Here is a 26,337-nt window from a genome sequence, read left to right as displayed (position 1 = left end):
AGGATCCCACAGGAAAACTGGGACAGACAGGTGCTGGCAAGACGGTGCATCCTGATTCAGAGCCGACCTTTGGTGGCATGGCTTCCAGTCCAGCCAAGACCAGTGGGTAAACCTGAGCATGGATCGGCTCCGACAGCCATGCTGAGCCACGGGAGGGGCAGGTGACAACTGAAGGACATCAGAGGACGGGGAGCGGAATCATAAATAGCAGACGAGTCTCCAGCTGAAACAGGCCGTGGGGACCACATTCTCAGGGTCTGAAATTAGGACGCCAGGCTCTGTGCACAGGAGAGAGGCCGCCAGAACCCGAGGCTGCCCCAGAACCACCACTTCAAGGCTCACACTGAGTGACCGTGGGCAAGTTCACGACTTTCAAAATGCCTTTGCCTCCCTCTCCCTCTCCAGAACGAGGACAGCCCTGCCTGCCTCTCCGGAGGCTGCGGAGACTGCATGAGATCACTCAAAAAGCACCGCAGCACCCCCCCGCCCCGCACTCTCCCCGTCCCCCGCCCCAGTGTCCCAGCGCCACGGACTCGGGATTTTGTCTGGTGTCTGGACACCCAGGGCTGCTGCTGTTCATGGCCTTCTCTGTTTCAAAATACCGGCCCCCATCCTCCAGACACTCTACTGCGGCCTGCCAAGACTCCATAAACTTTATATAGTTTCCATAAATCCAACGGCCCCTTTTTTCCTATCACGTTGTAAAGGTGTAGGAAACCATTTCTCTGGAAGGGTCTGGCTTTCTCACCAAGGGTTTGTGGGGCCCAGTGTGGGTTTACTGGGCAACAACAGAGTAATAACGGTGCTGTAAAGTCACCATTCCTGCTCTGCCTGGCTGGCTGGGGTGCTGGAGAGCCAGGCAGGTGGGCAGAGGGGGAGCACCCTGTCCAGGCCAGGGCCTCAGAGACCCAGGCAGAAAGCAGGGCAGGCCCAGTCTTTGGGCCCAACCCCACAGCCCAAATTCCCAGGTGTGGTTCCAGCTCTGGCTTCACCAGGAACAGATCATCTGAAAACAGGAGGGACATTCCCCTCTTTTCCAGGAGGCCAGTGGCCAGCTCAGGACTAGAGCCACAAAGAGAGAGAGATAAAGTAGACTCCTTTGCTGTGGTGTCCTCTTTTCCTAGATCCACATTTTCCCCAAACCATTTCCTTTATAGTGTTGCCTTTATGATATCCCTGCTCCTCCCTGCATGGTGGGGGAGGCTGGATGGCTTCACTTGCTTATTATAATGAATCATATGCTTGCTATAAAAAATTAAACCCATGCACAAGAGCGTAGAGAGAACTGTCTAAAATCTCCTGAAACGTTGTTTTGTGGAAAGAAAACACACACAGCCAACAAACATTACCTGGTGATTTCCATGTAATGACTCAGTTTCTCAAAATGTGGCCCAAAGACCACTAACATCACCAGCTTCTGGAGTGACAGCTGAGATGAACCCTCGGGCTCCAACCAAGGGTCACCGGCACTCGAGGTAGGGACAGCACTGAACCAGCGTGGCGGGTGGCGGTGTGGTCTGAGGAGCCACGTGCAGGCAGGAGGAGAACATTAGCTCACTCGCTTGGTCATTTTTGGGCAGAGCAGACAGGCCAATGGGCATGTTGGCCTGACACAGGAGAAAGACCAGCTGTCTGAGCCAGTCCCGCAGGCTCCACCCAGGCCCACCGAGGGGACGCGGCTCCCAGCCTCCAAGCTTAAGACGATTCAGTGAGATATCATGCTGGGTATGGCTTTGGGGCACCAGGCAAGAAAAGATTCATTTCCTGTCCTTTTTCTGCAGGGTGGGAGTGGCTTTGGTCACTAGATCCCTTGCTGGGAGGAATCCCCTTCTTCTCAGGCTCAGGTGGCCTGCAGATCAGAACGTCAGATGGTGTGGACCACATCTTAATAGCTCCAGAGGCGCGTGGGGTGGAAGGCAGGGGGAGATGAGGGGTAGCCGCGCTTCATCTCTGCCTCTCTCCAGAGCCCTGCTACACAGCTGCGGGCGCAGGGCTGGGCTGCTGCAGACCCCGCCGCCTCAGCGGCCACCAGGATGAGCTCCAGGGTGACGTGCAGAGTCAGCCAGGGGACAAAAGCCCACCTTCCCTCTACTGAAGAGGAGGGAAGATGTGACTCAGCAAGGTTTGCAGGAAGCGTCTGGGGCACCAGCAGAAACCACGCTACTGTGCGAAGGCGCCTACAGTCCCACAAAGCTGGTCTGTACCGCCCCATTTTACAGATAAGGAGCCTGAGGTTCCGGAAGCTCAAGTGCTGCGGCCACTCAGTGGAACACCAGGATGCGAACAGGTCCCCTGGGCTCCAGGCTGACACTGCCCCGTGATTCCAGGCCGGGGGAAGTCCTTCTGAAGTGATCTCATAATCCCCTGGGGCGTCTGCTCCTCAGCCAGCCTGGTGGTCTCAGTGCCCCAAACCCACCTCCCGGAAGTACCCCAACCTAGCAGCTTCCCTCACCCCTTCCCCATGCCAGGATCAGCCTGGGGTCCCGCCAGGTCTAGAGCTTGGCGCTGGCTCTGGGGATATGTGGCAGCATTTGAAGAGGTTCCTGACCCTCGTGATGCGGGCGCGCGATGGGCATTTACAGGTAGAGGCCAGTGATGCTGCTCAACAGCCCACGAGGCCGGGGCTGCCCCGACGACGGAGCTGTCTGGCTCAGAACATCGCGGGTGTGGCAGACCAGGGGAGGCGGCCTCCACTGCTCCCAGTGCAGTGGTTGCTCCCTCAGACTCCCTCCATGGAACACAGAGCAGAGGTGCCGCCGCTCAAGGGCTCTGCCAACGATCCCCTCTGAGGGCCCTGCTGCCAGGGCCTCAGTTTCTCCATTTGTACAATGAGAAACCCAGAGCTACCCTTACCACAGCATGGGATGGGGACTGGCTGCTGGCTGTCATTCTTCAGTGGGTTAGGCAGGTGGGGACGGTGCACTGGCAGGTGACAGAGAAAGGGGACGGGAAAGTAACAGTGAAGCCTGCAGCAGGTAAGGCAACCAAGGACATTAGCACAGGACTGGAGTTCTAGTCAGCTTGTTGGCTGCTGCGACCAGAAGACCTGACAATATTAAGAGGAGGAAAAGTCTATTTGGCGCTCACAGTTTAGAGGCCTCAGTCCATAGATGGCCAGCTCCATTGCTCTGGGCCAGAGGTGAGGCCAAACTCATGGCTGAAGGGCGTGTTGGGGGAAGCAGCTCAGGACACGGAACCAGGAAGCAGAGTCAAAATCTAAACCCCAAGGCACACCCCCACGACCTGCCCCTCTAGCCACGACTACCTGTGACAGCCACCGTTCAGTCAGCTCCTATCAGGGGAATAACATGCTGGTTAAGTAAAAATGCTTGTCACCCAATAGCTCCACTTCTAAACTGCACGGTCTCTAGTGTGAGTTTCTGGGAGACACCTCCGGCCTAAACCTCAACAGCTGGGTGTGTCAAAGCGCTCAACAGACAGCTGTTGCTGTCACCATCAACTCTGGATGAACCACCAAGCGTTCCTAAAGCTCGTGGCCTTTTCGCTAAAATAGAGACAAGGCTTCCCTCTGGGGCTGTTGAGGTGACGGAGCCTGTGTGTGCGTGAAAGCTGTCAGGAAACAGACTCGCCCTGTCACAGCTTGGCACGGGCATGGCAAGGCGGGTCTGCAGGCACTACAGCGGCCTTCCTGTGGCCATCCTGGGGAGCCAGCTTCTTTCCCAGGGAGCCAGGGAGGCGGGAAGCCTGCTGGTTCCTCAGTGATGGGCCAGGACTTGGGGTAGCAGGGGAGGTGGAGCCCACCTGGACCCAGGTGTGAGTGTGTTGGGGGGATCACCCACCCATGCTGTCCCAGCATAGGCACCTGGCAGAGATAGTGGCTACCCAACAGAAGGGTCGTTTGAAGGTGAAGGGCCCTTTGCACCCTCCATGTCTGGAAGGGAGGGGATAGCAGGTGGCAGGAGGCTCCCCATTTCCAGCCTTTACCTGTGTTTTGTGCAGGGGGAACCTGGCACACACCTGCTCCCATCCCAGCAAAGCACAGGACACAGCCAGAGGCCCTGTTGGTGACAGGCTCTGGAGGCTCCTCTGACACTCCCTGGTCCAGAAATCTCTTGCCTAAGCTTACGTCCAGCCTCTGCTCCACAACTGTGTGCTCTGCATCCAGGATTCCATCACAGATCAGAACTATTCAGGAAAAAAACACATCTGTACCAATCGGGTCCAGACTGTTTTCTTGTCTGAACAACACTGCCTAACAACTATTTACATGGCGTTTACGTTGCATTAGGTGGTAAAAGTAATCTAGAGGTGCCAAAGTATCCAGGAGGACATGGACACGCTATACTGCTTCAGATAAGGGGCCTGAACACCCAGGGGTCCTGGAACCCCTCCCCCCCATGCTGAGGGATGGCTGTATTCGCACTCGCCTGAGACTCCCTAATGCACCTTCCCATTCTTGGTCTGAGCTGGCTTCTTCCTCTGTCTGGAAACTCATCCTCCTCCCTGGCCCAATATCCTCCTCTCTTTCCTCAGTCCGGTGCCCTCTGATGGCAAGGGCCCTCCTGGGCTCTCCAGCCACAGGCCTGGCTGCCTTCCTTCTCTTGGGCCACCATGGCACAGCTCCTGGTCTGCCGACAGTGCGGGAGCAGCCAGCCCTGGCACGGCCCCGCCTGCCCTCCGTGCTCTGTGCGTACTCCCAGGGAGCCCGCTCCTGGTGCAGCCGGCCGGGCCCATGGTGGATCGGCCCCTCTCTCCATCTTTCAACACCTCTCAGAAACACAACCTCATTACATGGCCCCATGCTGGTTCACTTGAGAAATAAAACTCAGAAACAAATTAAATGGCAATTTCTTTTTAAATAGGAGAGGGGCCAGGCTTCAGGAGTACCAGGCCAAGCTCCTCTGGTTCCGACTCCTGGGGGCCACTTCCCCCATCGGCTCTGGTGGTATTAAAGTCAAGGTCTGCATGTGGTTTTCTCCAGCAGTGATTTTGCATTTAATTTCCTTTGTTTTTCCTCCCTGAATGTTTGCTCTGACCCAAGTCCCTTTTATGGAGACTTTGGTAATAAAATGCAAACCCCTCCTTGGGACCACAGGCCGAGCAGCATGTGACGGCTACAGATCAGGGTGTGGGGCAGTAGCCAGTCCTGGCAGGGATCCTCACACCCTCTCTCTGGCTCCTCTGCCACCCTCTCTCTGCTGTCCCTGGAGCGGAAGGTGAGGCAGGAGTAACTTGCTTAGGCTGGTGCAAACCGGTGCCCCCACCCAGTACATGTCCCAGAGACTCAAATAAAACCGCCTGGTTCATTCTAACTGGGGACTTAGATCCAATTCTCTCACAGGTCCCAGAGGCCACCAATTAACATACCATGTCCTGCCCTACCACGGCCCTGCTTCTCAGCTGCTCCAAAACACATAACCCAGGGCTCCAAAGAGCTAGTCCCAATTACACACCAAATTAAGTTTTAAGCTATATATATATAGGGCTGGTGCCTGTAACTAAAATAAAAAAATAAACTTGCTCTAGTTTTTCCTGAGAGTGATTCTGTCTAACCTCAGTGCTAAACCTCAGCTCACCTTGATTTATGACAGATGACGCCAGTCTTCCATAAAAACCTAAGCTGAGGAATAGGGATTTTAACATTTGCCCAGATGGGCAGGCCAGGGCCACAGGCCTAATCTAGGCAGACTGCCCCAAAACACCCAGGTAGGATAGAGTCCAGGACTTAAGTGACGCTACGCAGACATCCCCACGTGCACCTAGTCAGCAAAGGTTGATGACTATACTCAACCATAAATAACAAGACATGACTCTTGTCCTCGTGGACAAGTCTCATCTTGTGCACTTCTGACACCATGATCCCTGGAGAGACTCAATTCTCTGTTGAGAACCACAAATTTTGGTGGCTTTTTTCCCCCCCATGCCAATGTTTTCTTGCCTCGGGCTTCTGAATACTAATTTGAGTAACTTCTAAGCCTGTTAACTCTCACAACTCTGCAGAGTACTAGTTCTAAAACGCTTCTCAAAAAAGGGAGTGTTGATATGAAAGTTTGGGACACATGGATCATTCTGTCCCTCTCATGTTTATTTATGATCAGTAGGTTTAAGGCCCCAATAGGTCCTGTAATTTAAAAGAAATGGTTTGGCTTCATTTGAACTACACTAATTTGAAGCAAAGTCCCCTCTCTGTGTAAAACAAATCACAATATCCTTATAGAATCCTGCTTTGGAAATACAGGAAGACATTCCTTAATGGGAGGAGATATCTCTACTGGATCCCCACAGATGGGTGATCAGGCAGCCACACTTCCTAGGGCAGAGACTACCACATTTGCCAGACCCTATCTCCGTTTCCTCCTGTGTGAAGAGCTGTACTGCATTCCCAGACTCCCGCACAGCGGGGCGGGCTTGCATGATGGAGTTCTGGCCAGCAGGAGGCACGTAACGTACAGGTGTGGCCCTCTGTGCAGCTCTCATGCGGCCCTCCAGGCCTGTGACCCCCTACCTGGAGGTGGCCCCAAGGACCAGAGGAGGGCAGAACCACAGAGGGAAGGAGTTTATAATCCCGAGTCTCCTCTGGACAAAGGTGACCCAGGAGAGGAATGCCACCATTGGACTGTTGAGTGAGAAGTAAATTTGCATTGAATTCAGCTGCAGTCACTGTGGGCTGCTGTGGCAGCAGGTGCCCATCCCAGCTGCCACTGCTCTTAAGAGAGAGCTAAGGCCCAGGGCGAGGAGGAGGAGAGAGGGAGGCGTTTAGGAGGCCTGTTAACCCCCACAGCAGCCTGCACGGGCAGGGAGGGTACTGCCTGTGTGGATGGGGACGCTGAGTCTCAGGGTGGGGAAGGGAGGCCCCAGCGGAGGGTGGTCATCTGAAGAAGTCCAGGCAGTCAGGAGGAGCAGGTCACGGCGCCATGCTGGGCTGCACACCCCTGGTCCCCCCACACCCGTCTCGGGCTGGGGGAGCTCAATTGCAGAACAAAGTCTGACCCACTGGGCTGTCCCACACCAACTGCAAACAAAACTGTGTGGCAGCCGACACGGAGAATCAGCCCGACCTCCTGTATTCAGTTATCTTTAAAAAGGAGATTAAACACACAGAGCCTCACACACGACCTTGATTTGCATTTTTAAGCACATCTGTCTTTAATAAAACACACACGCCCCTCAGCCACCAGAGCTTTGATGTGCACACCAGGACCCGTCAGCTGCAAGGGAGACCAGCTGTCCCTGTGTGCCCAGGACCAAGGGGACTCCAGCACAATGCTCAGTAAACAAAGCTGGGGAAGTCCTAGGCACGTTGGGATGAGTGTGTCATCAGGGACTGTGTCCAGGACAGCAGGCGCTGGAGGACCACAGGTGGATGGTCAGAGAAAGGATCCACATGGGGAGAAAGACAGAGACTCGAGGTGGTTGGATTTAGCCCAGGTGGAAGAGGAAGCAAGCCCAAGGAGGAGTTCCCACTCGCGACTCTTCCGCCAACAGAGAGCGACACCCGTGTGGATTTAAATCCTCCCTGAGCAGGAGAGGGGAAGACTGCGACCGTGATGGGGAAAAGTGAGAGGGGTCAGCTGGAAGCGTCCCCAAGACGTCATGCTAATCAGTACGAAGGTCGACAGGCTGCCTACCCGGAGTCAGGGGAGGGAGTGTGCCAGTGACAAAGAACGGCACTCACGCACCACGGGCTCCTTCCTGAAGCCAAGTCCTCTTCCCTCCCGTGCTGGACAGCCGCCTGCCGCCACTGTGCCTTTCTCCGGCCCCGTGATGGAGTGAAAACCCCAGGCAGGTCTCCCGAGCCCCAGCCGCAGGAGTCTGGACGAAGGGATGCAGGCACTGGTGTGCGGCCAGCCCTGGACAGTCACCATGGCCACACCAGTGGAAGTCAGAGCTGGATGGAAGTGTCCCCAGGGTACTGCACGGGCGCTGAGCCTCTCCCTAGGGATTCCTCCCCAGCTGGCACTTTCTGCACCAGGATCAGGTCCCAAGAGCACAGGTCTGGCTGCCTAACAGGAACCTGCTCACAGGGCGGGTGGCAAATAGCCAGTGCCTGGCCCAGGCCCTGGCATCTTGGCAGTGGGCTTGAATGAATGTCCCTCAGGGAGAAGAGGGGCACCCTGCGTGTGGCACCATTGTGCATGAAGTACTCTCCCGGCTCCAAGGAGTTCTGGGCTGGCTGCTTTGGGTTGCTGAGAGCGCCACGTGTTGGGTCCCTCTCTGCCCCTCGCTGAGTACAAGCCTCTCCTCAAAACCTGCCACCCTGGATTATCACGTGGTGTGCGCCCCTTTGTATGGAGATGCCCTCCACTGCTGCTGATCCATGCGGGACATACAGTGGGCCCCAGAAGCCAATGATGTGGTCACTGGATCAAGGTTGAGCCCGAGACCCTTCCCGGGGAATTCAGAAAGGGATGCCACCGAGGCCCCTGGGATGGAGAGGTGGTGATAAGGCCATTTGCTGCCATGTGGTCTGGTCAGCAAAAGACCAAGGAGGAAGCAAGAAAGGCAGACTGGAGGAGGCACACAGGGAGGCCCAGCTCTGGCCTGTTCCTGAGGTCTGGCACACCCTGCCCTTGGGTTCATTGAGACCCCGGTAATCAGAGCAAATCCAACTTTACAGTTTAATCATGCCCTCATGGATTTCTGTTGGTTAAAATCAAAAGCTTCCGGCTAATTTCATCAACCAGCAAATTACAAGTGAAAAGAGAGAAAAGAGAAGCAGTAAGAGAAGCTTAAGAGACACATAGCCCATTGCAACATACGGATCTTGCTTGGATCCTGATTCGAATTGTTAAAAAAAAAAAAAAAAACCAATGATAATCATGTGTAATCAAATCATGGAAGTTTGAAAAACATAACTGAAATAAATTCTCAGAAATATATAAAATGCCAAAATTAGGGCAAGAATTAGGGAAATTTAATACATTGATGCATGTTAAAAACAGCAGCAAAGCGTCCTTGACCTGAACTTCTCCGATCCCCATTCATGGCTGCACTGACCAAGACAGAGGAACTAGGTCATCCATCTATTAAGTGACAAGGAGGTTTCAAACCCAGCTGGGCCCTGAAGCTCACGTCTCTAACCATTACACAGAACTGCCCAGGAACCTCGCCCTTGCCGGGCACCCAAAGTCACTCACAGCTCCACTCATGGACTTCCCAGCCAACCAGGATGGAGACCATTAGAGAACTATGGCAAGTCCTTCCAAATCAGGCCACAGTCCCCTGCGGTGCCAACTGCCACAGCACAGCAGGTCCCTCGGTAGAGGATCCCTTTTGGTGGTTGTGTGTTTAGCAATTTCGAATATCTTAGCCAGGTCTTCCCTTAGCCCACAAGTTCTGCAAGGGAAGAATTCTGTCTTTAAAATTAAAAAGCTATTAAAGGGCAAGCAGGCCCGAGGGTGGGACAACTGGAAGAGGGACAAGTACTTTTTTCTTACGAGCTTGCCTGAGTGTTTCATTTTCCAACCGCGTGCATAGACTTGATAGAAATTTTAAGTTTTATTAAAAAATAATTACTGCATACTCAATTTTGTGCAATGTTTCTTTTGTCTTTAATACTGTGGGGGAAGAGCTATTTACATATGTAACATCTGACAAAGGAATTTTCTCCTTATAAACTGTTAGAAAACTGGAAAACATAACAAAGACATACATGTCACATGGATTAACTTACATTGACACCTCATTCCCACCCATTCCTCTTTGTTTTATATTTTTGCTGGCTTTTGACCGTGCTGTGCGTGGGATGTGGGGTTTTGCGCGGTGGCTCTGCTGGTTGCCTCCGGGGCATCTTTTCTTGCCTTCCCTAGTGCTAGGGTGTGGTTGCTCTTGAACTCGCTTCTTCTTCGTCACTGTGTCTTGGCTGGGCTGCAGCTCGTCTTTGAGTCTGTAAGCCTAGGGGACCACTTCTTGGCCTTCTGACTAAGAACAAGGATACAAGTAAAAGGAGCCAGACGCATTCCAACCTGGTAGGGCAGCTGGCCAGTTGTCCAGGCTTGATTAAGACTCAAGCCTTGGCTGAAACTGCAGAATGAAACACTCTCTCCCTCAGGAGGAAGGTGATCAGGTCTGTGTGAGGGCATAGGAGGTGAGGGCTGAGGGGCAGCTAACCAGGTGGACTGTGGCTCACACTGGGGGCTACCTCCCCAACATCTATTACTTCCTTCTTACCAACAAAAGCCGTATTTTGAGTCAGCCATCTTCCGAGTTTAAGAATGAGCATTTCCCAGCCTCCCTTGCAGCTAGGGAAGCCATGTGAGCATGTTTGGCCAATGAGATGGGAGGGGAAATGAGTGGGTGGGGTTCCCAGGAAATGTTCTTTACAAGAAAGCAGAGAATGCTGGTGTGTGTCTCTAACTTAACCCTCTGCCTCCCTGGAATGCAACTGGGAACTTGGGAACCACAGTAGCCACTGCTAATAATGACCAAGCAGGAAGAGAGTAGCAATTTCTCCATGGCCACACTGAGCTGCACGGCTGGCCCAGGCTGCCTGTCTCTGGGCTTCTCCTGCATGCAATAAATAAATCCTCTTTAAAGAAGTCACTGTAAGTCCAGTTTTTGTTACTTACAGCTGAACACAATCCAGACAATACCAGAGACAGCCTCCTGTTATTACAAAGCCATCATTTGTGATGGAGAACAGAACGCCAACCCACCGCACCCGCCTATGGTTGGATATTTAGACTAGTTCCATTCGTTCCTCGCTGCTATAAATACTTGGGTAATAAGCATTTTTATACATAAACACCAAGGGCCCTGGCATCTCTCTAACGCCATACAGTCTCCATACCCCATCACCCGCCACACTCTCATGAAGCCAGAGGAAAATAACAGGACAGGATAGCTCCGGAGCTCCATCAGAGGACCCGCTGCCAGTGATGGCTTCTCACTCTAAGTCCAGCTCAAAAGCTACGCGACTTCAGGCGCATAAGCTGCTGAGCTGAAAGCCAGAGCAGAAACCATTACACATCCTGGACCGTGAGGGACACAGTCTCCAGATTCTAAAACTCTGCAGATTAACTCCCCTGGAGGTCACTGCGGTAAGCCAGCAGGCCTGTCTCCAACCCTGGGGTGCAAAGAACGAACGAATGCAGGAGATCAGGCATCAGGAAGGGCTCGTAAAGACCCTATATTGCTTGGGGCCTCTGCACAATCAGGGAGGGATTGGACCCAAGACTCAGGATGATGAGCCAGATGTCTGCGTGTGGGTGGGGGTGAGCAGGTGAGGGCAGAATGGAAAGGACAGGCCCTAGGAAAGGTGGCAACGACCCGAGGTCTTGAAAAGGCTTAGGAGGGGGCTGGTCCTTAATGACAGAGCAGGAAATCTGCTCCAGGGACCACAGGGAGCCCAGCAGCACCTCCTCTGACCTCTAGATTTCCTGCGCGCTGTTGTGATTTCCCAGGTGGCGAGGCGCGCACATTTGGTGGCTGCGCTGGATCCCGTGTGTGGGGGGAGGGGTGAAGGGCCAAAGACAGAGAGGATGGTGATACACAGGCCGCCACCTTGCATTTGAAAAGCACTGAGCCTCTGTCGCTGATGTTTGATTCCTGGCTGGAATCCAGTCGTTCTGACTGTGAAGTGAATCCCACATGCTCACCAGCCAACCCCATAAAATCAGAGACGTAGTAAATGGGACTCATCTCCTAGTCAAGCGGTCCTTTGCACTCTTTAAAGCACATCTGGTCCCTACCGACTCAATTCGGAACGTTTTCAATTCCATAAACGGAACTCGTGTTACAGAGCCAGGGGGACCTGGCATCCAAACCCACGGGCTGTCTAAGACCCTGGGGGTGAAACTAGGAACTGACATTGTGAAGTTGGGGCACTGTGCTGGGAACCTGCCAGAGGGGTATTATCATCTCTCTGACAGATGAGGAAACTGAGGCTGAGCGATGGAAGGGAATTTGGCGCTCAGGATCACACAGGAAAAGAAGCTGTTCTAAAACAGGCAGGTCTGCCCTTGTCCTGGAGTGGTGTCGCCCGAGGATCGCAGGCCTCTACAGGGGAATGGCCCCCTCCGCTCTTCCCTCACTCCTTTCACAAGGAGCGGCTGGGTCTCGCTGGCCCGAGCATTGGCTGAGGCGCATTGGCTGAGGCGCATTCCTTCATTCTGACACTCTCAGAGCTGAAGCCCAGGTTCTCAACTTAGGTTCAAGGGCCAGCAACAGGCCCAGGCTGTCTTCATGCTGAGCAGTTTTCGGCCTGTGGCCCCTGCAGAGGAGGATTAGGAGAGCAAAGCCAACTTGATTGAAAAATAACTTCCCTCCAGGCCTGATCTGGCTTTGCGCCTCTTCCTTCCAGCTCTTGCGAATCTGGCCCCAAGACCCACGGACCTCGGGTGGTCCCTTCCTCTGCCAAGGGGCCGGAAATTACCAAAGGGAACACCAGGGGGTGCTGAGCAGGCCATCTGAGGCACTTATGAATGTTTTAAAAGTTTAAAACCCAGCCGAATATGAGGAAGAGGTCCAGGGCAGGCAGCCGGGAGCTGGGGTCTGGCCGGCACCAGGACGGGCTCCATGACGGTGGGCAAGTCCCCCCGCCCCGGGGCTTGGTCTGCAGAGTGAGGAGCACAGCAGTCCCTGGCACTACAAGCTGCCATGAGGGTGAGTGAGAGCTGCTGTCTGCAAAGTGCTTCAACCTGGCCTGCAGCAGTAGGTTGAGAGGGGCAGTCCCCTGTCCTGGGCCTGAGCTGCCAGTGACCTCAGTCATCGTCAGCCGGTTTGCTGCCATGGATTCTAAGCAGTAAAGAAGCTGGCCTTGCCCAAAGAGAGGTCTTGCCCTTGCCCTGGGCTTCTGGGAGCTGATCTGCGTCACACCTGATAAGTGGTGACCTACTGGATGCTGGTATGGCCCGAGTCACACCTGACAGTCGCAGGGTGGAGGCTGGCTATGCCAGAAAGACCACCCGCAGGACCGAGGGTGGAGCTTTGGACCCCCGGCACCAGCCGACCTGGAGGACATGTTCCCATGTGGGCTCCCTCTATGGGCCAGTCATCAGGCCTTGGCCAAGCCCCAGCGGCCTCTCCTTGAGCTTTCCCCTGGCAGTACTCTGCGCACTCGTCACACAACTGTAGGAGGGTGGCCTCCTGCCCCCTGGGGAGATGAGGGACGCCTGCCACCTGGAGCCCGTTTCCTGCCCTGTGCACCTCATGCTCTGTTGACTGGAACCGCCCCCTTTCCTGTAATAACCCTCACCAGGAGGACAATGGCTTTCGGTGGCTCTGAGTTCTTCTCATGGAATCGTTGGACCCGGTCCTTTAGGAACCCCGTGAACTGGCTGTTAGTACCAGAAATGGGGGTGGTCCTGTGTGGAGCCTGTCCCCTCAACCTGGGCAGTGGGGCCAACTCCAGGCTGCTTCCTGGACACCAACCCTCCCGCGCCTCATGCCCATGGTGACCCAACTGGAAAGAGCAAGGGGAGAGAGGAAGGAAATTCATGCTGGCACTGGGTGAAGTGCTTTCAGATCTGACCTAGGGGTACCTCGGTTTACCACACCTGTAAAATGGGACCACACTGCTCAGCTCTCCAGGTTGTGACCCACTCAGACCTCGCAGCTAGAAAGCAAAAGCACAGAAGTCAACTCTGGGGCCTAAACACTGCATAGTGTTCATTATCCCCCCCCAGGGGGCTGGGGTCAGCTCAGGGTCACATAGTCCCCCCCTTTGAAAAGAGGTCTCATTCACATAAGAAATGCCATTTATGTATTTTACTCACCACAGTTGAAAATATGGGTCGAGTCTCACTGACACACAGGGAGAGTGGGACTCCTTCACTTAACACTGCCTGGTCACATGGACATGTGACCTGGCCCAGGACCTGACTGGCGAGATTCAAATAGGTGCCGCCCAAGAAGCCTGGGAATCTGTATCCTGCCACCTGCCACAGGCTGTGTCCCACCCAGGGACAGGCTCCGGAGCCGCCTCAGGATGGACAGCCTGGGCTCTCCTCCTGCCAGCAGCGCAGCCCGGCAAGCCTCAGGCCTGGGCCTTTGTCCCCATCTATGCCATGGAGCGATGGTTGCAGCTGTCCTTTCTCAGTGCACTGTGAGGTGGCATGCTCAGACTGACCCAGCACTTGACCCAGGAGCCAAGGCCACCCCAGAGCCTAGCAACACCCAGCCTCACTACACAGCGGGCGCAGCTCGGCCACAGCACTGGCTAGAAACGCAAGTGGGTTCCAGTGCAAGTGGTGTGTCGGGGAGTGATTACGCGTGATGCAAACCCGGCATCTGCTGCTACACAATTTCATCCACCAGAAACATTAGATGCAGACAGAGAGCCGCCCTCAACTGACCAGAGCTGACCAGAGCTGCACGGGAGCATGACATGAACACACACTCACAACACACACTCCACACATGCGCACACACCTCCAACGTCCTCCGCGGGGCTCTGAGCTGGCGCTACCAGCCCCGCCCACAACACACTTCACATTCCACTGCTGTGAGCTGACCTGCCCTGCACCTGTCCCCGCCAAGCTGGGGTGGTCCCACCCAACCTGACCGGTCTCATACGAGGAGGAAATCGGGACACAGAGACCTCAGGGGTGTGCGCACAGCGGGACAACCCTAGGACCAGTGGGAAGCAGGGCGGTGGCCGTCTGCAAGCCCCGGACAGAGGACCCCAGGCCATCCAGCCCTGCTGCCCCTCCGCCTCAGGCTCGTGGCCTCCAGGACAGGAGAACGTTCACTCCTTGGCTTCTTCCTGGCCACTTTTGGAACAGGGGACTCAGGGAGAGCTGGGGACTCAGGGAGAGCTGGCCTTGAACACCACCCAATGAGCTCAACATCAAATGAGAATGTGTGCTCTTTCTCGCTGGATGAGTTTCTGCCGGGAAGAGAAAGTTCTCCGAGGGGTTCAGATGGAGTGCAGAGGGGACTCAGGCGAGGGAGGGAGAGGGAGCTGGCAAGGCCCAAGCCCCTGCTGTCCTTCGCTGGGCTCATCAGCTCCTCCAGTCCCTCTTCCTGGGGGTCTGTAAGTAGACCATTACCCCTGTGCTTCGGTCACCTCTAGAGGTCCAGCCAGGCTGTGTCACTTGTCACCAAGAATTCTAACACCCAGGCATTGTCCCTACCTCACTGGTAAGGACATGAGGCCTGGGCCTGTGCTAGGAAGGTTCCACGGTGCTAGGAAGGTTCACAGCCAGCGCTGGACACGCAGATCTCTCTTCTCAACCCCTCCCTCTGCACAGCGGGACAGTCCCTGTGGGGCAAGCACTCCTGGAGTGCAGGAAACGGTCATCCACAGGTCTCTGCGCCCCTCTGGCTCCCCCACCCGAGATGCTGAGGCCCAAGACAGCCTCCACACAGACTGCACGGCGTGCGGGCGGGGGCCTGCACAGGCCTCAGGATTACCCAGGGAAGGCGCGGTGAAGGCACAGCGGGCGGATGGTGTCCACAAGCCAAGGAGAGCGAGTGGCCCACACCTGGCCCTCCCCTCCCCTCCTCCTGCCAAGGCACCTCAACCTCAGGCCTCTGGACTCCAGAGCTGAGTAAGCTCCTGCGGTTAGACCACCTGCCTGCGGGGTCCAACCTCCGCAGCCCTAAAAACAATGGGCTCCTTAGGGTCACCACAGCAGTCCCTGCAGCCAGCAGAGTGGAGGGAGGACAAGAAGCGAGACCCGGGAGGCGCGCCTGGTGCTCTAAGAACTCGCTGCCCCCCGGAGCCGCCGGCTCCTTGAGCAACAGCTGCAGAGGAAGCTGACGCTCCTGTCCTTCCTCACGGATTGGCCGAAGCCTCAGGGTGGGAATAGCCACCTCCGCACCCAGGAGACAGGCTTGGGCACGGGAGGACCGAAGAGGGAGCGGAGGTGAGCGTGCTCCAACCGGAGGCCGCGAAGCGTTCGTGTGTGTCACGTGGTGCGTGGATGGTGAGCGGTTTGTGTGCGTCCCGTGTGCTGTGTCGTGTGTCCGTGTGGAGGGGCTGGTGCGAGACCTGGGGGCTGGAGCAGCCGGCTGGGCCAGCGGGGCTGGGAGAGGGCAGGGGACGCCCTGCGTCAAGGCACGGGCTACTGGGACCTGCGGAGCCCGGGCGCAAGGCGAATGCACCAAGCTGGTTGGGGCCCTCAGGGCTGGCTGTGATCTGCTCCCCCCAACAGGCGTGACCCCAGGTGCCACAGCCAAGGAGGAAAGGCTTGCTGCGCAGGACACCCCGCCCCTGGCTCCGCCTTGCAGGCCGCGGGAGGAAAGGACACAGGCTGGGTTCCCACGGAGCCACTGGACACAGGCCAACGGGCCGGCGTCTTGGCCTGCTTGGGACACCTGTTTCCGTGCCTCGCTGGGCGCCTCGCCCTGTCCCCCAGCCCAGGCCCTGACCTCCCGGAGTCGTAGCGAAGCGCAGGCGGCTGAGTTTATCAAGGAAGAAGCATCCGCCCAAACTTGGGGCTCTGAATATGCAGAGGCCTGGAGCCCAGGGCGGCCCCGCCTCCTGCCCGCTGCCCCTCCCTCCGCTCCCCGCCCCCACCCGCCGCTGCTCTCGCCGCCTGCCCGGGTCTCCAGCACGCCTCCAGCACCCTGGGGTCCGGGTGTGTGCCGCTGGGCTCCCCGCCCTGGCAGCAGCCCAGGTACTGACCTCCTCCTCCTCAGGGCCCCACTGCCCCCGCAGGTGTCTGACACTCACCCCCAGGGGCTCCGTGACAGGCACTCCTCCAGGTCTGCACTGATGTGATCATTAAAAGAATCCATCAAACAAATTGATGAATTGAACAAATTGTTGAAAGAACCGGACGCTCACATGCTGGTCCCCTGAGCAGAAGCGTCATCTCGGACACATGGGGAACTCATACTGTTGTCACACGCCAAGAATGAACATGTGGGAAAGCCACTAAGGTCTTGCAGTTATGTGTCAAATCAGGGGTTAACATTACACCTATCGAAGGGCAGGCAGGGTGGGGGAAAGACCTCTGAATCAGCATGGACCATGGGAGGCTTCCTGGAGGAGGTGTCTTTGAGTCAGGTCTTGAGCGACTATGAGCCCCGGCTTATCCCTATAATCCAGGCAATTCGTGCATTCACAGTACTAATGTGAAAGCTGTTGTGAATGCTGAATTAGTGAACACTGAACCAACCACTGATCCTCCAGACACGTACCAGTAGGCTCCTATAAAACCACTGGTCACGGCATTTTCGTTAACCCTGTTAATACAAACTTGTTTTATGTGTGTTTCAGTATAAGATAACTTATTTAATATGTGTTGTTGATGCATTAACAGCACTCTCACCGCTGAACTCAGCAGCAACTGTAAGCTGTACCCTGGTGAAACTTATCCAATGCACCTCTTTTCTCTGTGAGATAGAACACACCGCTCTTGCACATCAGCATCATGCTTGGGAAACATTTTAAACAGCAAAATCACCAAAATGTGAAAACTGTGGCACTATCGAGACCTCAAGAGAGGTCACTGGTTTGCAGCAGGACAGCAGAAACGAGGCAGCCAGCACCCCTTGCTGGACTGGCAGGGCACACTCACATCTTGGGACTTGAGATTTTGTGCACCTAAGTGAAGGACCTCGGACGTACCAGTGATTTTGCTGTTACAGATAAAAGTCAGCGAGCTGGAGAATCGTAAACATGGAATCTAGGAATCACGTGGATCTACCATGACTGACGGCCTCCTTTTCAGTCTCAGAAGTCTAAGCATCAGCTAGGCTGCGGGGACACAGGTCCTCAGTGGTGGGACCCAGCATAAGGTGAAGGGCTGTTGGACAAGGTGGCTCACCCAACCTTGGTCGCCCTAGGCTACTGCAGGCGTCCAGCTCTGGCTACCACGAGGGCAAGCACACTGCAGATGACCGAGAGCCCGCCCACCCCCACCGCAGCAGGAACCTGGACGCCATCACCGGCCTGCCGCCGCCCGGCCTCCGTGAGCATCCATCAACTTCGCTCTGAGGAGGAATGACTCCCGACGACCTGCCAGCAGCTCCCTCTCCAGATGCCTTTCCTGGGATTTCTCCTGAGACGCAGCTTGGCCTGGGCTTGGGAAAGCCGGCATCAAAGGCCTGAGTGACAGGCACTGGGGCCAGGCCAGCGTCCACTTCCATGTTCCCAAGGGCTCCCAAACGTCCTGGCAAATCACTGAACCCTCCACGTGGCCCCCACAGTGCACAGCGAGCGGCAACCAAATGTCATCGCCTGTTCAAAAGCATTAAAGGCGTCCTCAGAGCCAGGCTCCCAGGACCCTTCAAACGTGCTTTCTGGTACCTGCGCCGTGTGAGCCCGGGTGCTGCCTGGCTACTGAAAGCAGCCTCCCCAGCCGCGGGGCTCAGCAGAGGACCCCCCACCTCCTCCAGGAAGGACCAGCAGGACAGACCTTCGCAGGGACCAGCAGGCAGCTCGGCGAGCGATGAGCTGGGAGGCGATCTGGAGCAAGCAGAGAGCCAGCCAAGAGACACCACCGGGCACATGTGGAGCGCCTGGTGGAAGCAGCTGCCGCGTCCTGAGATCCTGCTCTGTGCGAGGCGGGCACAGCGTTCCGGGTGCTGGAGACAATGTCCCATTCAGTCCGAGAGGTGGCGACCCCTCTCTTCCCGCTCTCTGGGAGGACAAATGTACCCAACACCACCAGCTTGTCTTTCTCGGGTGCAGAAGCAAAGCTAGGGCTGGGCTCAGCGTCCAGCTCGCAGCCAGGGTGCAGTGACTACCCCAGGGAGCCCCGGGGCCACGCAGCTCACTGGGAGCGCCTGCCTGTGGGCCTGAGGGACCTAGACAGTAATGAGAGAAGGGAGTGGCCACGTCCCTCCAGAAGAAAAACCTGGGAAAAGGAGGAGGAGGTGTCTGTCCCCTTCACCTCAATGCGGAATTCAGCAACGAAGCCCTAAAATGGGCTCGGCCTGTGAACACATTCAGATGATGGCTGCGGAGGCGGAAGGGGATGGGAGCCCTGCAGAGCCTAGAGCTCTGATTCTTAGCTGTTACTCTAGCTAACAACTGGATAGCTCAACTTTAATTTTGAGTTCCAATTTTCGTCTATCACAGGTGTGCTGTAAACACTGGGCATTTATTTATTTACTCACTAAGATTTGCTTTTTAAAAAAGATACAGCTTAGCTACATGTTCATATCACGCTTCTCATGGATAAAGGAATGTCCCCTTCCACGTGTCTTACTGCAGGGTCTACGCACCCTGGTGTGTGGGCGTTCCTCTATGCCTGGCCTTGTGCCCTGGAGCTTTAGTGACCCCAAAGGCTAAAGGCTGGTTGCAAGCCAGGGGGCTCCTGGACGGTGGTAGAGTCTTTAAGACGTGGCGCCTCGTGGTGAGGTGTGGTTCCTGGAGTGTGCCCGTGAAGGGGACGCTGGGCCCTCAGTCCCTTCCGCTCTCAATCTCTCTCTGCCTCCTGGCTGCCCCGGGGGAGCATCTCCACCACCATGGGCTCCTACTTCGATGTTCTGCCTCACCTCAGGCCCAAAGTGACAGGGCCAAGTGACCTTGACTAGAACCAATAGCCAAATAAGCCTTCCTCCTCTAGGTCGACCCATCACAGGTGTTGGTCAGGTGACGGGGAGCACACCTCCCACGCGGAGAGACCTTCAGCAGGGGTCTCCTCTGTGTTTTGGTTCCTCCTGATCCTTCTGTAACATACGTACCAGATTTCGCCCAGACAGGACTTCTAACAAAGCCATTAGGATTTTGCCATCTTGTATATCAACGAATAGGTCTGTCACTTCTAGAGGTGGGTCACACTGTGGAGCACGGGAAAGAAAGCAACTGATTAGTGCCCAGCGTAATCCACAAAAATACGGCAGAGACGCAGGTTTCAGCTCAAGAGAAAACTTCCAGACATCCGGGTCTGTCTCTAGGCAGAAATCCCATCCAAGGGTGTAGAAGGCCAGTCCCCTGGAGGTGACTCCTGGGCAGCACACGCACAGCCACCTGGCAGGAGATCTACGCAAGAGATTCAGAAACAGGAGGCTGATTCAGTAAGTGACCCTGGGGGCCCTCTGAGCCAAAAATCTCAGACCCCAAGATTAGATTGCATCCAGGTTTCTGCTTACAGTTAGAAAGAAATGGCACATCCCGATAGCCTTCGGATGGGGGAACAGGTTCAAAGAGGCTGCGTGACACTCCGGCTTGTGGCTAAGCAGCCCCTTGGTGAAGTTCTCCTCCCTGCATCAGACCATGCAGGCAGGACCCAAGCATCCCCCAGGATGCAAAGCGATGGCGCCGGGGTCAGCTGCACTCCAGCCTCAGGCTGGGTGTCGGCAGGGTCCCCCATCTTCAAACCACTGCTGTCTCTGTATGTGCACCCGCCTGAGGTTCTGTTGACTAAACGAACTTGATAATAACCCCTGTGACGTGGCATGGTGGGGACTTTGTTCCCATATGTTTTATCGGTGCCTTAGAGTTGTGTACCAATGGGATCTGCGGTTAGGTGTTCATACATGTGCACAAAGCAACAATGTAACTTGACCAACCTCCCTTCCCGTCTCTTCCCCTCCCTTGGTGGCCTACCACTCCTTGGTCCCTTTTCTCCAATGATCTCCCTTGGATTTTTAAGAGATCCAACTCATGGTGGGGACTTACTGTGACAACCTCGCAGAGCAGGGTGGGGAAACCTGCATTCTCTGGGGGCTCCTACTCTGCGTGAATTCCTTTGGGATTGGGACTTTGGCCAGGTGAGAGCGGTTAGCCTGGGTGCTCTCTCTGCTCCTGGGGACAAAGGAAGGGCTGAGCTTTCCCACAGGAGGCAGGAGTAACAGAATGCAGTGCCGCTGGGCTGTGGCAGCCCTAGCCAGCCCAGACGGGAGGTGAGAAAAATCTCGGCAGCACAGTGGAACGGCGACCAGTCACCTTTCTCCTCTGGGAAGGCTTCCTTCCTTTCCGGCACAGCCTTGGAGGGACTGTGTTTTATTTTTTATTAGGGAAAGCAGCATTTCCTTACCTTTTATATGAGTCCCTGCACCCCAGTCAGTCAAACACGGGGCGATTCCACCCACAGGTGCACCGAAAAAGGTTCTGCTTTCAAGAGCAACAGCGACTTTGAACCAAAAGGCAAATTATTTTCTTTGTAAACTCCCCCAGCTCCGGGGCACATTCCACACCGAGCACGACAGCCTCGGTTACCAGGGCTCTTATGGGAATGTGACTCCTGCTAACGGGAGGCAGAAAAGGAGACACCCAACCAAACAGCCCCTGATAAATGGACTAACAGAATTCCAGTTACCAGCCCTGACCGTGGCCGGGCCTGACTGGAGTTAAACCTGAAGAATAATTTCCATTGGCAGTTCCTGTAAGGGCCTCTGCCACAACATCAAACGGCCTTGGCCTGGGTCCATGGGAGGGGTGGCAGGGGAGATGTTGAAACCGCTCCAGTGCAAACACTCCCGGCCCGAACATTCCCCGGGCTTTGGAGATTGGTATGGCCAAGTCCTCGGCACCCCCAGGGCTTTCTGCATGATCTAACTCCTTTGGTAAATTAGGGAATTTTTCCAGAAGCCAGAGACTCAGTAAATATTCCTGACAGCCTTCAAATTGCAGTTAAGCCCAATTCACCAAGGAGTTCCTGGCTTTCCTTCCCAGGAAAGGCTGCTCTCAAACGTCTCGGGGTTGGAAACATGGCTGTTAATTTCACCCTGTTTATTACGCTTCAGGCTCAGGTGCGATCTGATTTATCTACAGAGCAGCCGCTACCCACCTGCCCTGACGGAGGGGCGGCAGGAAGTTGGCAGAGGAGAGCATCCTTGAGATGACAAATGCTGACAGAGGTTCACCGTGGGGGGCGAGTGAGGGCAGAGGCATCGCCAGCTCTAGGTGACGCTCTGTTCTTTTCTGTATTTATCTATTTACAAATAATTTAATAAAAAGAAAGAGAGAACGAACGAACTCCTCCCTGGCTCTCCTGGGCCCCGCAGCAGGAGTTCCCAGCCACCTTGACACACGGCCGGCATTACTTCGAGAGCTCAGAAAACTCAGGTTTGGGGACCATTTTTTCTGTTTTTCAAAAAATGGCACCTCACTTATGAGTAGTGCCGAAAATGCACTGAGGAGAAAAGAGACACCCGGGACCCCTAATGTGGGGCACCACCAGCTTCCAAAAGAAATGAAACCTGGCTGGTCTTAAGCAGCCGAGAGAGGAAGTTGGGAGAAGGGACGTGAAATGAGTCCTGATAAACTCAGCTGCCTACAAAGACACGAAGCCCATCCTGCCGCGCCAGCCGACACAGGACGCCTCGGCTGGCTGCCCTGGCCTACATCCAGAACTGACTGCCTCCCGCCCACCCGCCCCTGCCTGTCCTCTGGTCCCCAGCTCCTCCTCCAGTCTGGGGTTGGCGCTGGTCTGGTGTGTGCAGGTGCGGAGGCCAAGGGAACGTCCCAGGAAGGTGGGAAGGGAGCGCGGGGAAGGGCCTCTGGTCCAACGCCCAGCAGAGGCCAGGGAAGCCAGGTCTGGGCCTGTTGCCATCCAAACCAGATGGAGGGAACCTGGGCCACTGTGAGGACTAAAGCAGGCGCTGCAGGCACCTCGTACGGAGCACAAGTGGTGAGGGTGAAGCACCTCGTGGGGCAGGAATGTCACTCATCAACAGGACGCTCATGTCATTGATCTTGCACAAGTGAGTCAACTGCCTGCCCACAGTGGACGCTGGGATGCGCCCGAGAGTTTGAGGAGCAGGGTGGCGGCCTCTGGGCTGTGGACCTGGGCGGGTCTTCAACATCACCTGCTCTGTGGACGCACCTCCCGCCCCAGCTAGACCAATAATCCCAGGAGGCCAAGCTGGGTCTTATCCTGTGTTCCCGACACCGAGTGTGGGGCCGGCAGGAAGAAGGCTCTCGGGCATGTTTACACGAGTGGACGGCAACCTGGGGGCTGCCACCGCTCGGCGCCGTCCCCGAACTGCAGACTCGGTGGTAGACGAATGGATCACTTGACAAGTCCCGGGAACGGCTCACCTTTTCCAGATGTAGATTTATCCACCGAGTAAAAGTCCTCTTCTGCACATTTTCCCTCTCAACTGAAAACAAAGAAATGCCATTAGTGGGAGAGCAGGTGACACACGGCGGGGATGCCTGCAGAATCCTGCCCTCCTTCTTCCCAGGGGACAGTCCATGCAGGCAGCAGGCAGAGTCCTGCAGTGTCCCAGGTCAGAACAGAGCCCTTCCAGAAGGAGGGCAGCACAGGCTTACGGGGCACCCTCGGCCCACTTCCCCGGCCCCAGCCCCAAGCACCCGTGTAACCCGCGAACTCAGACACGGGGCGAAATGTCCTACGCGACCCACCACGAGCATCAGGACGTGGGACTCTGCAGGCTCAGAAGCACTGGCGGACACACGCAATGAAGCCACAGGCAGGGGTGCTGGTGCGCCTTCTCCTGGCGCAGACACGGGCCTGGGAAGCTGGGTGGAGGGAGGCGGGCTGGGGTCCGGTGGATGATTAGGAATGAGGGTGGGGGCCTGGAATGTGCCAGAGTGTGTTGGAGAGGATGTGACGGCCTTGGGTCAGACTTGGCGCTGTTGTCTCCTGGCTTTGTGTGATGGGCCAGTCACGCACCCCCTGCCCAATCTGCACACTGGCTAAGGAGCCCACCCGGGCCCTGCAAGGACCCCTGGATCCTGCATACCACGCGCACCACAGTCCCTGCTACCATGGCCACTGATTTTTTGGTAGCTATTGTTTTCAGACGCAGGAAGGGAGAATGTCGCAGCCGCCTGCTACGGCACCCCGGGGAGCAGAAGGACATGAACCAGGACGGGTCCCTGCGTCCTGGGGAGGTTGCTGCCCAGACAGGCTTTTTAGTAGCATTTTTACCATGAAGGGCCACTGCCACCACCCTCCACTGCAGGCAGTTTGCTTCCTGAATCTGAGCCTTACGACCCCCTGTGCCAAGTGGACACTGTTCTATAGATGAAGGAATGTGCTCAGAGGGGTTCCAGAGGTTTGCCCAGGGGAGAAGCAGGGGAGAAGCAGAGGATCGAGGCTCGCCCTCAGGACTGTCCCCCACCCACGGGGTTTGAATTCCATCTCTCCCAATGGCGGCAAAGATGCCTGTGATAGAAATAATAGTGACTTCGAAAAGATCCACTGGAGCACTTGCTGTGGGGCAGGTGCAGAGCTAGGCTCTGCACAGGCATCAGCTTGCTTAATCTGCACTACAGCCCCTGAGGCAGGTGCCAGGATGGCCTTCAGATGGTACACCTAGGGCCCAAGGAGATGCCATGCTGGCCCAAGGTCACACTACCAGTAGGCTCATCCTTTCTATTTCACAGATGAGGAAACTGAGGAGCAAATAGTAGGCAGCCACGCTGGGTGCTGAGCCCAGCTCCCTCCCCAGCTCCATGGCTGTGGCCACCTGGTGGGTTCCCAGGGAGGGGTGAGGCACCAGCTCTGGGTCCTGGCGCAGTGGCCTGTGGCAGCTGCCTCCTCAGCACTAAGCTGCCACGTCTCTCAGGAAGCGTCCCTGAGTTGCCCACACCCGGCGAAGCCTCAATTACTAAGCTCTGGATTTCAGCATACTGGAAGAACAAATCACAGATACCTAACGCCACCTCACACTCCTCTGGCAGTAAGAGCACAGGAGCCAATTTATCTCCTGGAGGAGAAAACAGGGTTTCTGCAACGACTGTGGCGCCTTTTTCCTCTTGGTCTCATTATGAGGCAGATAGCGACGCCCATAAATCAGATTTTAATATTGTGCCTTTCAATCTTCTTAATTGAAGAGCCAGCAGACAGTAATTATGCACATAACTGTTTTTCTCTCATTTTCCTCCTTTTCTGAAGTGAAGGTCACTGGCTAGTAGGCGTGGGAATGAAAGATCTAACTCCAGCAAGCTGTGCTTCATGGCTGGGACTAAAGGGAGAAAGGAAAGAAGTTGCTAAAAATGAGAAGGTGGGGGGCTTTGCTGGGACTGGTGAGTCAGCCTCAGAGACTGCGTGCCGCTTCGACGTATCTGGCCCCAGCCCCATTCGAGATCTTTGCAGGTCTGCACATAAGATCTGCCCTGTCCTCTGACGGCCACAGTGCTTTCTAGTCTGGGTGCTCTGCATGTTAGTTACCGTCTCTGCATCTGATGGACATGGGGCTACTTCTAATTTTTCACTGTTACAAGCCCAGGAGCGACGAGCTTCCGAGCTTCCGTCTGTAAGCATCCTGGCACATGCCACTTTGTGTACAAATGTACAAATGTTACTTCTTACTCTTGACAACTGAAAGTGGAACTGCTGGGTCTTAGTGGTAGGCACATTTAAAATTTTAATAGCCACTTCCAAATTGCCCTCCCAAAAGGCTGCCCCAGTTTAGACTCTCCCCCACCTGTCTTTAAACAAGTTTATGGGGACTGTAAAGTATTTACACACACATTCAAACATGCAGACTGGTTTCTCCATCTGGCCTCAGAAAGAGCAAAGTATATGCCCTGGAACAGAGGTGCATTTAGTAGAAGCTGGTGAGAACCAGGGTCAGGCTGCTACTTTAACGGCTCTCGAGGGTGTAAACGAGGCGGTGGGTGTCTGCAGGTCTACACATGCCCTCTCCATCCACGCAGAGGCCCATCCATCCATCCATGCCTCCATCCACTCATCCACCTGCCCGTGTATCCATCCACCCATCCACCCATCCACCCTCCCAGCTGATATTTATGCAGTGACTACTCTATGCTGGGAGCTACGCCAGGCTCCAGGGGCAAAATCAACAATGAAGAATTAGGCATTCATGGGATCTGCACTCCAAGAATTCACAGCCAAGCAGGAGAGAAAACATCGATGTCACAAGGCACATTCTGCAAGGAGAAATGAGTTAGAAAGGTGGAGGGTGACTTCATACCACATGGGGTACTCCCCGGGGCCCTAAGAGGATCCCACAGGAAAACTGGGACAGACAGGTGCTGGCAAGACGGTGCATCCTGATTCAGAGCCGACCTTTGGTGGCATGGCTTCCAGTCCAGCCAAGACCAGTGGGTAAACCTGAGCATGGATCGGCTCCGACAGCCATGCTGAGCCACGGGAGGGGCAGGTGACAACTGAAGGACATCAGAGGACGGGGAGCGGAATCATAAATAGCAGACGAGTCTCCAGCTGAAACAGGCCGTGGGGACCACATTCTCAGGGTCTGAAATTAGGACGCCAGGCTCTGTGCACAGGAGAGAGGCCGCCAGAACCCGAGGCTGCCCCAGAACCACCACTTCAAGGCTCACACTGAGTGACCGTGGGCAAGTTCACGACTTTCAAAATGCCTTTGCCTCCCTCTCCCTCTCCAGAACGAGGACAGCCCTGCCTGCCTCTCCGGAGGCTGCGGAGACTGCATGAGATCACTCAAAAAGCACCGCAGCACCCCCCCGCCCCGCACTCTCCCCGTCCCCCGCCCCAGTGTCCCAGCGCCACGGACTCGGGATTTTGTCTGGTGTCTGGACACCCAGGGCTGCTGCTGTTCATGGCCTTCTCTGTTTCAAAA

The 26,337-nt window shown here is 55.5% G+C and overlaps 1 protein-coding gene across 1 annotated transcript in view; it reads right to left on the bottom strand.

Moving 5' to 3' along the window:
• Nucleotides 1-19,485: 19,485 nt before the first annotated feature.
• LOC306653756 (uncharacterized protein) overlaps nt 19,486-26,337 on the bottom strand; it is a gene marked incomplete at both ends in the record, with an annotated part of 65,037 nt that continues 58,185 nt past the window's right edge. The window contains 2 exons of the mRNA XM_079126709.1: nt 19,486-19,638; nt 22,844-22,905. Of these exons, the coding sequence (XP_078982835.1) occupies nt 19,486-19,638; nt 22,844-22,905 (215 nt within the window). The remainder of the gene's footprint in view (nt 19,639-22,843; nt 22,906-26,337) is intronic.

Source organism: Sciurus vulgaris, assembly GCF_902686455.1.
Source record: "Sciurus vulgaris genome assembly, chromosome: 2".
Lineage (NCBI taxonomy): Eukaryota > Metazoa > Chordata > Mammalia > Rodentia > Sciuridae > Sciurus > Sciurus vulgaris.
The sequence above is the reverse complement of the archived record's forward strand: the minus strand, read 5'-3'. Positions and strand labels throughout refer to the sequence as shown.